The 16543-nt window shown below is 43.7% G+C and overlaps 1 protein-coding gene across 1 annotated transcript in view; it reads right to left on the bottom strand.

The window, feature by feature from the left end:
* Positions 1 to 1598: 1598 nt before the first annotated feature.
* The window catches only part of LOC117440558 (solute carrier family 12 member 9-like), a 28413-nt gene continuing 13468 nt past the window's right edge, over positions 1599 to 16543 (bottom strand). The window contains exons 2-5 of the mRNA XM_034076793.2: positions 15715 to 15889; positions 8251 to 8397; positions 7447 to 8009; positions 1599 to 5418 (exon numbers count right to left, since the gene is read on the bottom strand). Coding sequence (XP_033932684.1) covers positions 5044 to 5418; positions 7447 to 8009; positions 8251 to 8397; positions 15715 to 15889 — 1260 coding nt within the window. The 3' untranslated portion in view covers positions 1599 to 5043. The remainder of the gene's footprint in view (positions 5419 to 7446; positions 8010 to 8250; positions 8398 to 15714; positions 15890 to 16543) is intronic.

Raw genomic sequence — 16543 nt, 5'->3', positions numbered from 1 at the left:
GTGCATCGAAACAAAATATTGTGCATACATTCCATGAAATAAGGCAACATTTAAACCCAAAAAGTGTAGGAGTCGCAAACAATTGTCAACTTACATACATTACATGTTCTTATATTATTTTCCTCACATGGGGGTATACATGGAAGGTATGTATTCCTGGCCGTTTGGTCAGAAAATGCCACAGAAACATTTCCTTGTGCATCAGTCCTGCACCTATTTCACACGAACCTGAAATCCTCTCGGTGATAAATGTCAGCTTCCCCTCCCGAGCCAGATATCGATGGTTATTTGGGGTTATTCCTGCAATCTGTTGTTCACCTCAGAGCGGAAATGGAATCTATGTCTGCCGGTTGGCGCGAGGCGACTGTAGGACGAGATAATTTAGCTGCTAGTGTCTCTGTCCTGCAGCTGGGGAACTCTCTCACCTCCTATTTCATGAAGCTCAGCGTAAGTTCAACCAGGAAGACCGTCTATTCACTATTCCCATGTAACTACTCTCTCTCCTCTCAATAAGTGATCGGGGGCGTCACTCCCCAGCTTAACCAATCACTTCGCTCGATTCCCAAGAGCCTATCATAGCGTTCTGCCAAACCTTTGAAATCTGCTCTCCTCCTTCTGACAGGTGACTCGACGCAACCCTCCTCCACACCCTTTTCACCTCCTGTCCCTCTGAATCCAGGGTCAAGCTAAGCCCCTCCCCTTCAGACCGATCCCAACCATCCATTCACCACCACCAGGGTCAAGCTAAGCCCCTCCCCTTCAGACCGACCCCAACCATCCATTCACCACCACCAGGGTCAAGCTAAGCCCCTCCCCTTCAGACCGACCCCAACTATCCATTCATCACCACCAGGGTCAAGCTAAGCCCCTCCCCTTCAGACCGACCCCAACTATCCATTCACCACCAGGGTCAAGCTAAGCCCCTCCCCTTCAGACCGACCCCAACTATCCATTCACCACCACCAGGGTCAAGCTAAGCCCCTCCCCTTCAGACCGACCCCAACTATCCATTCACCACCACCAGGGTCAAGCTAAGCCACTCCCCTTCAGACCAACCCCAACCATCCATTCACCACCACCAGGGTCAAGCTAAGCCCCTCCCCTTCAGACCGAACTCAACTATCCATTCACCACCACCAGGGTCAAGCTAAGCCCCGCCCCTTCAGACCGACCCCAACTATCCATTCACCACCACCAGGGTCAAGCTAAGCCCCTCCCCTTCAGACCGACCCCAACCATCCATTCACCACCACCAGGGTCAAGCTAAGCCCCTCCCCTTCAGACCGACCCCAACTATCCATTCACCATCACCACCAGGGTCTAGACCCCGGGGGGTTTCATCCGATCGGTTCTCCCCTCCCGAATGATACTCCTGCACAACGGGGCCTAATCGCCAAAACTCCATTACATTAATTTGTGTATCTCTGCAATAAACATGTATTCTTACATCAAAACCGTCTCTCCAGATTGAACTAAGTTTACCCCCAAAAGTGCAGCGGACAAAAAAACACTGGGCTTCAGATGAAATGCAACAAAAGCCGTTTGTTAACTTTGACCTCAAACAATCCCCAGAGGAAGAAAAGAAAACAGAAAAGGCGTACAATACAATAACGTTTTATTTTTGTTCAGTCATATCGGTTTCCATGCTGTAAAATATATATAAATATACATCTCAGATTGTAATGGGAAATCAAACACACTTTAACTCTTCTACTAATAACTTGGAATAAAGAAATCCAGGAGACAGATGTGAAGAAATGTCGTGCCGATCGTTGTGTTGAGTGTAATGTGATCAAGAACCCATCCGTGGAAATGGGAAGGATCAAATCTGTCCACAAGCAAACATACATCTCGTTTAAAACCCGTTCAAATACAAGTACCAGCATTTCTTCAGATCACACGTTGTCAGATTGCATTTCAAAAAGCACATTATAAACCTGGAATGGACATTTAGAGAAAAGTGGATTGCATCGATGTGTCGAAGAAGCGTCTTTCCGACCCAGTTCAGATTCGACCACGCCCTCAAGTAAAATCACGTCTCCTCTAGCTTTGGGGAAACACAATACGGGATGCTATATTTAATACATTCAGGGTTTAGCACAACTCCAAGGGGGGTTAGCGGACTGCAGCTAGCAGCTAGCATTCAGTCGGTGCACTGAAAAACAATACAGCGGATTATTAAATATAATAGATCATATAAACAGAGGTGGGAGAAGTACTTAGATCTTGTACTTGAGTAAAATATATATGTTTTATAATGATTGATCATGAAAGTGTTCTCAAAGCTGGTGAAGGTGCAGCTAGTCTGAATGGCTTTGTAGACTGCAGGGTAGCTGGTGGATTTACTCCAGGTGGAACTACAGTCTGGTGTGTGTGTGTGTGTGTGTGTGTGTGTGTGTGTGTGTGTGTGTGTGTGTGTGTGTGTGTGTGTGTGTGTGTGTGTGTGTGTGTGTGTGTGTGTGTGTGTGTGTGTGTGTGTGTGTGTGCGTGAATGGGAGAATGACTCGTAGCATGTATCGAGCTTTGAGGGGTCGACCTGATGAAGAGATCAACAGTCGTTTTACCATTTCAAATTAGGACATGAATTTACTCAGCTCTGAACGACGTCATTCACATTTAAAAAGTGCTAGTTCCAATCATCAATCTCTATGAAGCAACTGTAGCTGTCGAATTAAAACTTTAGTGGGATGAAAACTGGAAGGGTGACGCTCCGACGCTGCATCGATGCTTTCGGTCAAATCTAAACTGGGTTGGAGAAAAACGATGACGCTTCAAGGAATGGAAATACTATTTGCCACGAAATGCGAAGTAAAACAGTGAAGCTATGTAACTTTTGACGGAACAAATACTTCATTTTTCCTCCTACAAAATAAGACATTGAGTTCAGTAAACTTTATGCAGGCTTTGGTTAGCTCGTGTTAGCATCTGAAGGCGGTTGATGCTATGCAGATGACATTCATTATGTGTTACCATTATCCTGTCACATGTTCAGCAGAAGTATAGCTTCACTCCAAACGTTACTATACTTTGGGTAAAGGCAAATATAAAGATTAATTTAAGCACTTCAGCGTTAAAGTTGGAGAAGCAACGCGAAGACAAGCTAATGTAAAAGTACCTAAGATAAATACAAATGTTAAATCAATGAAACATCGGGTCTGGTCACAGTAGTAATGGGCGCTGTAAACATGTTTACGGAGCCTTTGGAGCGCTGCACATCATGCCGTTTGGTAGAGGAAGAACAAAAGTGCATTCGGAGAAAGAGGAATGTCGTCCTGAGATCCCACGTAGACATTTCGGTGGGATTTAAGACTTCTTGAGTAGCGCTGATTCCTTTGTTCTAGCGCTTCTCAAATGGGAAAAGCAGATTTCCTCCGACGCAGTCCAACTTTCTGTCAGAGATGGAAAGAGTCCAAACTTAAAGCTCCCTAAACCGGCGAGGCACTTCTGGATCTGAAGGCATCTGGAAAGGTCGTTTGAAGGGAATGTGAGCAGCAAGAGAACACATGAAGAAAGGAAACAAAGGGGTTCAGGTGAGGTTCTCTCTGTCGTGGCCGATCATCTCAAAGTGTCCCTGCACATTAGATACTGATTTGTTGATACTGTTAAGCTGTTAACTTTGCTGCGGTTCATTCAGCCGGTCCTTCATGCAACTAAGTGGACCTCGTGGCTTAAAGTCACCCAGTTTGAATGCTATCAGTCGATCAGCGGTTATCAGCCTTTCACAGATGGGGTCAGAGGAGGCGTGCTTCACCAACTAGTGGGTTGTATCATCTATTGATCACAACAGAAGGAATTCAACAAGACAACACCGACTGAGTTGTGAATAAAGTCACCATGGCAGAAGTCAGGTGACTTAGGGTTAATGGAGAGACATTCGGGATACCCAACCCTAACCCTGAATTTTTGTTTGTTCGCCTAAACAACAACAAAAAGTCGTAATTTTGTCGCCTAAACATCGAAGATATTTGAGTCTAGAGAAGCTTTAGTTTGGTTTATATTCAAAGAGTTACGTTTTATTCCTTTTTCAACAAAGTAGAAAGCCCATCTGACAAACACTAGCAATCATGGTGTCTTCAGAAGCCGGTCGGGAAAACTCAACAAAGGTAGTCGGGATGTTTGAGATCCTGAAGTGTCCAGGATTCATTTTCAATATTCTAAAATGAGCTGTATGGACATGGCATTGTGCGAGGCAGTGAGAATGAGGCAGTGAGAATGAGGCAGTGAGAACGAGGCAGTGAGAAAGAGGCAGTGAGAAAGAGGCAGGAGCATCGCTGTCAGATTTCAGAATTATGACACCGTAAACATTTGATGAAATGCTTAATTTTGGCAGTGTCTTTCAGATGGAAACTATCACAACGAAGACCTTATCTTATCTGTTGGGGAAATACTGAATGCACTCTTCCAATATCAGAGTACACAAAGGTATCCCAACTGTAGCTGTGTACATGACAGGATGTACGAGCATTTTGAGATTTTGAGAAAAAGCCAGACTTTTTGAAAAAGTCAGAATTTTGGGGAAAATACAGAATTTTGAGATTTTCAGAAAAAAGCCAACATTTTGAGAAAAAAATCCTCCATCTTGTGTCTGTGTAACTCCCTCTCAGAATTTTGAGAAAAAAATCCTCCATCTTGTGACTGTGTAACTCCCTCTCAGAATTTTGAGAAAAAAATTCAGATTTACAAATTTTTGAGAAAAAAATTCAGATTTAGAAATTTTTGAGAAAAAAATTCAGATTTTGAAATTTTTAGTAACAAGTCGGAATTTTGAGAGAAAGTCAGAAAAAAGCCAACATTTTGAGAAAAAACTCAGTACTTTGTTCATGACAGGATGTATGATTACAAGACCCGGCATTCCTCCATCTTGTGACTGTGTGACTCCCTCTCTTGGATATCAGCATGTGAAGGACACTGCTCAGGAACTAGCTGATGCTCTGTATGTGATGACTACTTCCCTTCTGGAGAGGATCACAGACACATGGATCCTGAGGCTGAAGCTCAAGCCGGGGACGAGGGAGATGTTCTAACATGTTCAGCGGAGGCAGGTTAAAGGTCGGTGGTGATGACGGGTGTGACTCCGTGGATGAGCAGCGTGGGGCCCAGGTCCTGAGTGAGCAGCTCCAGCTGGTGCAGGTAGGTGGTGTAGCGCCGCGTGTCAGCAGGGGGTCTGGGCAGGTACAGGAAGCGCACAGCAGGGGGGGGTCTCGCCGGGTCTAAGATCAGCTTATTAACGGCGGAGAGGTAGTCGTCTGAGAGGCGTGTGGCGTTACTCGGGAAGCTGTTAACGTAATCATCTTCCTCCTCTTCCTCCTCCTCCTCGATCTTCTCTTTGTCTTCGCTGTTTGTGTCACTTTGCTGTTTCCTCTCGCCTTGCCGCTGCCAGTGTAGCGCCACCTGCTGGTCCCAGGGCACGGAGAACACCTGAGAATAATAATAATAATCAATTTGATTTATAAGCGCACTTTTCATTTGAGTAAACAAAACTCAAAGTGCTACAGAGTAAACAAAACAACAAAAACAAACAAAACAACAAAATAAAGGCAGCGATGTTTACGCCGGCATGGCAACAACAAGTGGGGTTTTACAAATCTAGAGAAAGGCTATTCTAAAAAGATGCGTTTCTTGAGTATATCATAAAGTCACCAAGGCAGAAGTCAGGCGGCTTAAGTGTGGCTTGTGAAGGAATGCGGGAGACCCAACCCGAAAACGATTTTAGTTTAGTCGACGAAACAAAGAGTTGTAGCTTTGTTGCCTAAACATACACATATTTTCGTCTAGAGAAGCTTTAGTTTGGTTTCTTTCACTTTTTCAACATAGTAGTTTGGCTTTTGCTTTAGAAAAGAGGTGATAACTAATAATAATAATAATAACAACAACGCTACGCTGCTGATAACAATCCAAATAGGTGTTTAAAATCATGGTTGGTTACAAGCTGAGAACTCAACGGAGACTTTCGGGATTTGATCGACTAAAAAATGCTGCTCCAAAAACAAGTTCAACAATATTGAAAGCACAAACATCTGAACATTTGCTTGGTGAGATTTCTTGAAATAAGACGGGATATTTAGATGAATCAGATCTTGTAATGAGCTAGGAGAACTATATGTTACCAGAATCAGGAGATGTTGTTTTCAATATAAGCCGCAAATGCTCAAATGTTTTCTGTTGTCTGATATTAGTTGATGATTTTCTAATAAATATGTAAAATGTGTTTCATCTGAGATACAACTCAAATTAAGATGTTTTCACTTAAAGGTCCCATGTCATGGCCATTTCTACTGATCATAGTTCCATCGTTGAGGTCGACTAGAATAGATTCACATTGTTCAATGTCCCAAACTCACATTGGTTTCTCACAGCATCTCTGTAGAGTCTGTGTATTCACTCTCTGTCCTACACGGCTTGTTGGAGCTCCTGCCCCCCCACCCCCCACCCCGTGAGCCCAGTGGCCGTCTGCTAGACAGCTAGACGCCGCGGAACTCAGCCCAAAACCAGCCCGAACACACACACACACACACACACACACACACACACACACACACACACACACACACACACACACACACACACACACCACACACACACACACACACACACACACACACACACACACACACACACACACACACACACACACACACACACACAGCCTGGCTGGGAGTTTGTGTGTGTGCCCAGGCTGTCTCGCCGACCCCGCACCAGTGTCCCGCTCCTCGCAGCAGCGAGCCTCGCAACATCCCGCCGAGTGTATGTGTGTGAGGAAGTCCGCGGATTGGTCCAAACGTAACGGCTCCGCGGACGTTACGTCACTATACCCGAAATACGTCACTATACCCGAAATACGTCACTATACCCGAAATACGTCTCTATACCCAAGAAGTAAACAATGGAAAAAGAGAAATGCCCAACGAGGCGTTCTGGGGCAGCAGGCAGGTCTTCTCTGAGTTAGAGTTTTACTCGCTACAGGGTGCACTTTGAGGGTTTGACTCTGCAGACCGCTCACATGCAGAACAACCTTCATAACACGAGGGGACGGGTGATAACCGGAAGAGCATGACATGGGACCTTTAAAAAGATGATGCATCGTCTAGAAACAAGACCTGATATCTCACTGCAGTGTGACTTCTGAAGTTATGATGTCTTATATCGGGTGTAGAGAAATATTCTGATAGATATTAGACAAATACACGTGGCAAGATTTCAAGTTTTTGTATTCTAGTGTTTTTCTTTTTAGATGTTTTTAAATATGTTGAGATTCGACGGAGCAGGGTGGACTTTGATCAGTGATGTGTCTGTGTTTCTTTTGTAGAGTGTGTCAGGATGTTGTCTTTGTATCTGCTAACTAAATCTACCTACGGGCACACATAAAGACCCTGAACCTGAACCTTACGTGCAATGTCCAGGATTCATTTTCAGTATTCTAAAATGAGAGTTTCTTGAGCCGTTTACCTGAGCTTTGATCCGCAGCTCTTTGAGGAGCTGACCCAGTTTCTCCTCCGATCCCCGGACGCTGCGACCCTCCTCCACGCACAAAAAGAGACGAAGACGAGCTTTTCTCCACGACCGCACCATGTTGAGGATGCAGGCGAGCTGAAGCAGGAAAAAAGAGCATGTGTCGACGTAGCTAGAGCTGTCGGGGCGAAAGAGATTCACCGGCCACACGTCCACATACACCGGAGAGGAAGGGGAGAGGACCACGGAGCGGTCGAAATCGTTGAAGTTTCGAGCCAACACGACGTTTTTGAGCATCTTCATGGCGTCTGCTATGATCGCGACGTACTCCTGAGGGCCGAGAACCTTCCCGTCGCCGATTTCCCCGCCGTCTTGTCGGTCAACGGACCCCCGAACGGAGGAGAAGTGGAAGAGAGGCGGCTCCTGGTCATGATCTAAGTCCTGTAAAGATCCCGAGGGGTCAGAGGTCGAACAGATGGAGAGAGAAGGGTCGATGAGAGTGTCCTTTGGGAGAGAGTTGTCGTAGAAACCCAGGACGAGAGTGTTGGGACGCATCCCGCCTGAGAAGAGGGGAAGAAGGAGGAAAAACAAATAAGACGAGAACTTTATTCACAAATTGAACATATTTAGAAAAGCTTGCCGAGCCAAATCAGGATTGTCCAATTACCTACATGTGCCAACATTAAAGTTAAAAAGACTATGATCACATACAATACCTCACATACGGCAGTGGCTTTGATTATAATATCAGAACTAATTAGATCTTGTGTTGTGTGTGTGTCTGATGATGGAGACACTGACCTAGTCCTGAGATGAAGAGCAGATGTTGGACGCCGTGACGCACAGAGTCGGCCAAAGTCAGGTTGACAAAAGACTTGATGTTCAGATGATCCACCAGAGAGAGCCAGGAGTCGTACTGCGACTGCAGAGGGTCGGAGGGGAGAGTGTCTGGAGGAGGACAACACAAAGGAAGCAGGTGAATATACTGGAGGTGAATTAGATGCACAGGATCAGAGAGGAAGGAAAAGGTCAGGATGGGAGAAATGTGGAGAAAACTGATATATATTTGAGCAAAAAAGCAATGTTTCGATATTGCAGTCATAGTGATTAAAAAGTGGTGACAACGTATTTTTGTAGGCTGAGCTGGAAAGTAGTATCTCACTGGTTCCTTTGAGAAAAAGCCAACGGGATTTTTCCATTTAATTTTGGATTATTAAAGAAAATAAGATCTGTGACAAATAAACGTTTACATATTTTGTTCATCAGGATAATCTCCATATATTAACACCACGTTATGATGTCTGAAGTAAAAAGCTAAGTTGAGGCTATAAAGCAGGGGTGGGGAACCTTTTTCCTCTCAAGGGCCATTTCAATTGTTTCAACATCCTCCGAGGGCCGTACAAATTATTGACCTCTGCTTAAAAATCACAGCCCATTCATTTGGCCTTTCTTTCATGCTGTGCAAAGAAAAAGCAACCTCTCAATCCAGATATCTCACCATGACTCACGTATGCATGCACGTGCACGGTGTGGCGTGACCACCAAACAGAAAGATATGGACACAAGATGTGTGCAAATGTATTTAGTTTCCTATCCATGTGGACATGATTTAAGTGGGGGGGCCTAACCTCCTCTAGGGGGGTCCGGGGGCATGCTCCCCCGGGAAGATTTTTTTTTTTTAAATATTGAAGTTGAAAGCATCAATCTGGTGCACTTTGAGAGCAAAATGAAGAGATCTATGGAAACATCTCTCAACACCCAGATGAAACAGAAATGTAAGCAGATTTACTTTTTCTTTATGGATATTTTACAAATCACTCCCCTTTCAAACTGTATACTTGTTTATTAATTTATAATTAACAACTTTTTTTTACTGTCATAGTATTTTATACCTGTTTACTTTATTCTCTTGTTTTTTGATAACTATAATGATCATATAAAGATGTGCCTTTACCTCACTGGTTGGAGAAAAAGCTTCTTATATTCGTTAGCATAGCTAGCTAACCAGATGCTAATAACAACACAGTTATTGACTGTCTGATCAGTATGACAGATGAACAGATCGCGACTGGGCTTTCAACTGAAGACACAGCCACGCAGAAACTGCGGCATGTGTACGGCTCCTTATGGGTACTGAAGTGCCGGAGCGGCGTTCTGGTGCTCTCCGTCAGAACTGCACCCCTGTCAGACGAGACATATACCACGTGATGGTGATGACACACTCGTGTTGTGTTCAAGGACCATGACCGTTTCCAGGAAAAACAGGCACTCGCTTGTTTAATTATTTTGCGGTCTAGATTTCTTACATTTTTTTCTTTTTTGCGAGTGTTTATAAATTACCTCGAGGGCCAAACCAAATGGTCTCGCGGGCCGTATACGGCCCGGGGGCCGGAGGTTCCCCACCCCTGCTATAAAGGAACTACAGCACAGTCACATGACTTCACGTCACCACCGCTAAGCTAAAGGAGGCTAATGTTGGGCTATAAAGGAACTACAGCACGGTCACATGACTTCACCCCACCACCGTTAAGCTAAAGGTGGCTAATGTTGGGCTATGAAGGAACTACAGCACTGTTACATGACTTCACGTCAACACCGCTAAGCTAAAGGTGGCTAATGTTGGGCTATAAAGGAACTACAGCACAGTTACATGACTTCACGTCAACACCGCTAAGCTAAAGGTGGCTAATGTTGGGCTATAAAGGAACTACAGCACGGTCACATGACTTCACGTCACCACCGCTAAGCTAAAGGTGGCTAATGTTGGGCTATAAACGAACTACAGCACAGTTACATGACTTCACGTCAACACCGCTAAGCTAAAGGTGGCTAATGTTGGGCTATAAAGGAACTACAGCACGGTCACATGACTTCACGTCACCACCGCTAAGCTAAAGGTGGCTAATGATGGGCTATAAAGGAACTACAGCTCGGTCACATGACTTCACGTCAGCACCGCTAAGCTAAAGGCGGCTAATGTTGGGCTATAAAGGAACTACAGCACGGTCACATGACTTCACGTCAGCACCGCTAAGCTAAAGGTGGCTAATGATGGGCTATAAAGGAACTACAGCACGGTCACATGACTTCACGTCACCACCGCTAAGCTAAAGGTGGCTAATGATGGGCTATAAAGGAACTACAGCTCGGTCACATGACTTCACGTCAGCACCGCTAAGCTAAAGGCGGCTAATGTTGGACTATAAACGAACTACAGCACAGTTACATGACTTCACGTCAACACCGCTAAGCTAAAGGTGGCTAATGTTGGGCTATAAAGGAACTACAGCACGGTCACATGACTTCACGTCACCACCGCTAAGCTAAAGGTGGCTAATGATGGGCTATAAAGGAACTACAGCTCGGTCACATGACTTCACGTCAGCACCGCTAAGCTAAAGGCGGCTAATGTTGGGCTATAAAGGAACTACAGCACGGTCACATGACTTCACGTCAGCACCGCTAAGCTAAAGGTGGCTAATGATGGGCTATAAAGGAACTACAGCACGGTCACATGACTTCACGTCACCACCGCTAAGCTAAAGGTGGCTAATGATGGGCTATAAAGGAACTACAGCTCGGTCACATGACTTCACGTCAGCACCGCTAAGCTAAAGGCGGCTAATGTTGGACTATAAACGAACTACAGCACAGTTACATGACTTCACGTCAACACCGCTAAGCTAAAGGTGGCTAATGTTGGGCTATAAAGGAACTACAGCACGGTCACATGACTTCACGTCACCACCGCTAAGCTAAAGGCGGCTAATGTTGGACTATAAAGGAACTACAGCACAGTTACATGACTTCACGTCACCACCGCTAAGCTAAAGGCGGCTAATGTTGGACTATAAAGGAACTACAGCACAGTTACATGACTTCACGTCAGCACCGCTAAGCTAAAGGCGGCTAATGTTGGGCTATAAAGGAACTACAGCACGGTCACATGACTTCACGTCACCACCGCTAAGCTAAAGGCGGCTAATGTTGGACTATAAAGGAACTACAGCACAGTTACATGACTTCACGTCAGCACCGCTAAGCTAAAGGCGGCTAATGTTGGGCTATAAAGGAACTACAGCTCGGTCACATGACTTCACATCACCACCGCTAAGCTAAAGGTGGCTAATGTTGGGCTATAAAGCCGTGGGTATTTTACAGATTGAGATTACCAGGACTTTTACTTGTTACAGAGTATTTTTACAATTTAGTATTGCTACTTTTTTTACTTGAGTATAGAGTACTTGAGTGTTTCTTCCACAACTGCCTCTTATAATATGAACATTGTCCAGCCTTAAATTATCTAAAAATCAAAGTAGAGATGAGATAACTCGGTGTGTGTGGAGGTGAGAGACCGTTAGCTGTGGCGAAACGAGAGATAGAAGCTCAGCGTCTGAAATATGAGACAAAATACAGAGCAGCACAAACAGGCAGGCAGGTGATCAATCATCAACAACAAAGACATCAATATGCATCTAGAAACCACATCTGCAAGTTTCAGAGACGATTCCCTTGGTATCTGAGGCTCCGTTCGGATCTCAGAAGTATCTCTGTATTCAGATTTAATGCAAACAGTTGCTAGACAAGTGAGAGTAACTAAATGGAGTTAAAGTACATAGGAGGGCGATGTTGGAGAGGGGCCTCCTCTTCAATGTGATCATGAATGACTCCTTCATATTTCTCCATACCAAGTGCCTCATCAGTAGTCAAAATGAGAGAAGGGCTCTTCAGAGGCTAATGAACACATCGTTTTTTACACTGAGAAACACTCGAGAGGATTTAGATTTTGAATACTCCATTCAGGCCGGAAAAATCATCAACAACATCCTCAAAAGACCAAATAAAAAACAATGAAAGACGCTGATGCTTTAATGAGTAGGAGAGGAGACGCCGTGATTAGTTCTGTGAAAGCAGGCGGGGGAAGATCCAGCGTGGATTAGGTCCTTTAATTAGAGATGGAAGAAGTGCCAATTAATTAGTGTCAAAATACTCCTTCAAGTCCTATGTTTAAGAATTAGATAAAAGTACAGAATCAACTAAATGTGGAAAATATGCCTTAATTTGTGATTTATTATTATTTTATAAAACGGACAAGTCAAATCAAGCAATCTGATTGGTTCTTAGCCGTGATATAATGAGCGTATATCACGGGTAGAATTGTAGTTACTTTTCACAAGTCAGTATCCCTCCGCGTCTGAGAAAAGCTACAACTGTTACCGCTGTTACATTACGTCCGTTACGAAACTAACTAACTTACAAAGCTCAAGATGGAAACATGTAAGGTGAACTTGGCCCTCCGGGGGGTCTTACTATGGAGGAGTGCCTATCTCCAGACAGCCCCTACACGACGACATGCAGAGCTCCGTGAAGAGCAGGCAGACCAACTGGAGAAGTGCCACCATTCAAAAGCTTTCTGAGGCGGGTCTTGAAACAAATCAGAGACATGATGAGCGTTAGTGGCCACAGGTGCGAAAGCTCTCTCCAGAGCTGCTGGAAGCCGAATCTCGGGGACCGGAGAAAGTGGAGCAATATTCTCACCACGCCAAGCAACAGAACAACCTCAACCTGTACAAGTAACCACGTAAGCCATGCTACTGATGCTGGACAGTTTTTCAGAGGCTGCACAATAAACGGCAACATACACATGAATGTAAATAAATAGCCAAATAATGGATCAACGCTCTCTGTCTAATATGTTCGCTAGCTGTTAGTGTTGTTGCATAGCAACTAGGGCTGTGCATCTTCACTGGTCTCACGATTCGATTCGATTACAATTATCCTGTCAACGATTCGATTCAATTCGATATCCCGGTGCATCACGATTCATACCAATGCGTTGCATCCTCCATTACTGCACATGGCTTATTTTTCATCAATGCATACATGCAGTAAATACATATGAACTCTCTTTTTATTATTTAGAAAGTGCTTCAGAAATCAATAACATAAATGTTTTGACATTAATTTATAAACCAAAATAAATGAATTGTACGTTATAGTGAAGCCGCGGCCGGAAAATCAGGAAGCAACGTTACTACCCTATAACCGATTATCTTCCGTCACTGCATCGAGACCGAATCGTCCACGTCCGCATCGCAATGCATCGTAGAAACGATTATTTTCAACACCCCTAATAGCAACCACCTCGCACTATGTTTCGTGCAGAAGGCAACGGAGGGACTATTTTATTTTGAACATCATTATTTACTTATAAAAACTATTTAAATTAGAGTGTGTATTTTTCTTTCAAATTGCCACACCTGGTAACCGTTTAATAAAAGCAATAGCTCACTTCAGGCCGTGATATATGCTCAGTATACCACGGCTAAGGGGCGTGGTTCAGCCTGTCGTGAGCTATTGCTTAAATATATATAACATTATTGGATAGTTATAGTGGCATTTTAATGTTGACAAACTCATTTCCTATACACTGATTATTCATATTTACGACTTTCTTTCTTGTAAAATATTAGATGAGTTTACCTTGTACTACCTCTAACAGGTTAACTGGTTTAATCTTTAGACATATGTACATTATTATATTACGTTAACGTTTTATCACATGTTTTCTTATTGCAAAATCTTAATCCGAACAGTAACTTGAGTTTTAAAACAAATAACAGACAAGTGAAATTGAAATACTCAAGTTGTTTAACCGGTCCTGGGCGAAGACATTAACGTAAACTGTGATTATTAATCTTTACAGTCAACAATTTGCCAAAACAAATCAGTGATAATAAAAAGGTTTTAAATGTAGTCATTGCTGCCTCAAACATATTATAATAATGGTTAATTATCTCCAAATACGATTTTTACCATCCATGATTTATTTGTTCTCATTGTTGCAACTACTTCACACACTTTGTTATGTTATATATATATATTTCTTTAGGTATAGGTTGGTCTAATGTGGTCTTGTATTCTAACGTATTCAATACATTTAATATTTTGTATTCAAAACATATTTTTTTAAATGTTATCATATTTCTTAAGGCCCTGTCACACTGTCCCGAAGTTGACACCCGATGGACACACGAATATGGAATTGTGAATTTCGCACGAAGATGGCCCCGAACCACACACGAAGGCAACATTTACATTACATTTAAGACATACAACTGCAATGAAAGTACCAAAAACAATTATGTTACAGTACTATGATACTGTACTGATATCTTCAGACTTTGTTCTTTACTTTCTCCGTCTTTATATGTAGAAAATATTACGTTTTCTCCGTAATGTTGTTTCCATAGCAACAACAACTTCCTGTCAACTCGCCTTCAAAATAATATATTATATCCTTTTTAGTTTCACAGAACACAAATTGGGTTATTTACATAATATGTTTACATGATTTTGTTGTGCAATAAAACAACCCGATGGACACACGATAAAGGAAACGTTCAAATTCGGCTGTGATCGTAACATCGGGCCATTCGGGCATCTTAAGCCATCGTATGACCGCTGGTGGAGTTTCTCAGGCTCCGGCAGCAACTTCGTGAGCGGAGGCAAAATCTTTGGCATGCCAAAAAATTGCCGAAGGACCTTGCGAAGGTTCATTTTCGTGTTGAATGTGTGTGTACATTTTGCCCTTCGTAAGGCCATCGTGATGGCATCTTGTTATCATCGGTGCCATCGGGCATTCGCCCCGATCAGAGTGAGGGCGAATGCACCGATGATAACACGAAGATGACACGATTTGACAAGATGCCCTCACGAGTGCCTTACGAAGTTGCCGCTCACGAAGTTGCTGCCGGAGCCTGAGAAACTCCCCCGGCGGTCGTACGATGGCTTCGATGCCCTCACGAACGGCCCGATGTTACGATCACAGCCGAATTTGAACATTTCCTTTATCGTGTGTCCATCGGGAGTCAATTTCGGGACAGTGTGACAGGGCCTTAACTCATGCACAATTGATATGTTTCCATAACACAAAAATAACCCAATTTGCGACCAGTTAAGTAAATCTTATTTTATATAATGTAATCTGAACTAATCTGATTATTAAAAGTCAATATTTTACACTGTGCTAGAATGAATACAAAATTGTGAAAAGGTACATTTTTAAGTGCTTTTATGATCTGACCAGAGGGGGGGGGGAGCACGCTCGTGAAAATATTCGGTTAACGCGACCTCTGCACCTGACAAACCCTTTTCGTTTCCTTATCGTCCACAGGAGAAAAAACCGATTCATCTTTATATTTCAAAATTAAAGTCTGCTCCACCATGAGGGTCGAGTTATGTGTAAATGTGTGATGTTGTTACCGAGGTCTCCGAGCTGCACGTGTCCGAGCACGTAGAGGCCGCTCTTCTTGATGTCGTTGATGAACTTGATCAATCCCACGCTGCTGCGAGGGTTGGAGACCATCAGCAGGACCTGAGGCCGCCAGAACTTCACGTGGTCCTTCCTCACGTCCAGCATCAGCAGGTACTTACGCACCTGAGGAGAGAGAGAGTGGGGATAAGGGTTGTTATAGGAATGATCCTTTAACCATGGAATGAGTCAGCATTTTAGAACGTCTGGTTTGCTTGTTGGGAAGTCTTCTGTTTTTTTAACATGTTTTTGGTTCGTAGCCTGAAATAAGGTCTGAACACAAGCTGAAGAGATGTTACTGTTTGTTCTACGACATAAAATACGTCATGTAATACCCCACTGGTGAATTTAAAAACAGCGGATGCTAACAAGTGTCTAAATGACCGTGCTGTAGTTCCTTTATAGCCCAACATTAGCCACCTTTAGCTTAGCGGTGGTGACGTGAAGTCATGTGACCGTGCTGTAGTTCCTTTATAGCCCAACATTAGCCGCCTTTAGCTTAGCGGTGGTGACGTGAAGTCATGTGACCGTGCTGTAGTTCCTTTATAGCCCAACATTAGCCTCCTTTAGCTTAGCGGTGGAGACGTGAAGTCATGTGACCGTGCTGTAGTTCCTTTATAGCCCAACATTAGCCTCCTTTAGCTTAGCGGTGGTGACGTGAAGTCATGTGACCGTGCTGTAGTTTCTTTATAGCCCAACATTAGCCTCCTTTAGCTTAGCGGTGGTGACGTGAAGTCATGTGACCGTGCTGTAGTTCCTTTATAGCCCAACATTAGCCAC

The sequence above is a fragment of the Pseudochaenichthys georgianus genome, unplaced genomic scaffold (assembly GCF_902827115.2).
Source record: "Pseudochaenichthys georgianus unplaced genomic scaffold, fPseGeo1.2 scaffold_1035_arrow_ctg1, whole genome shotgun sequence".
Classification (NCBI taxonomy): domain Eukaryota; kingdom Metazoa; phylum Chordata; class Actinopteri; order Perciformes; family Channichthyidae; genus Pseudochaenichthys; species Pseudochaenichthys georgianus.
This window is presented reverse-complemented; position numbering and strand designations above follow the sequence as displayed.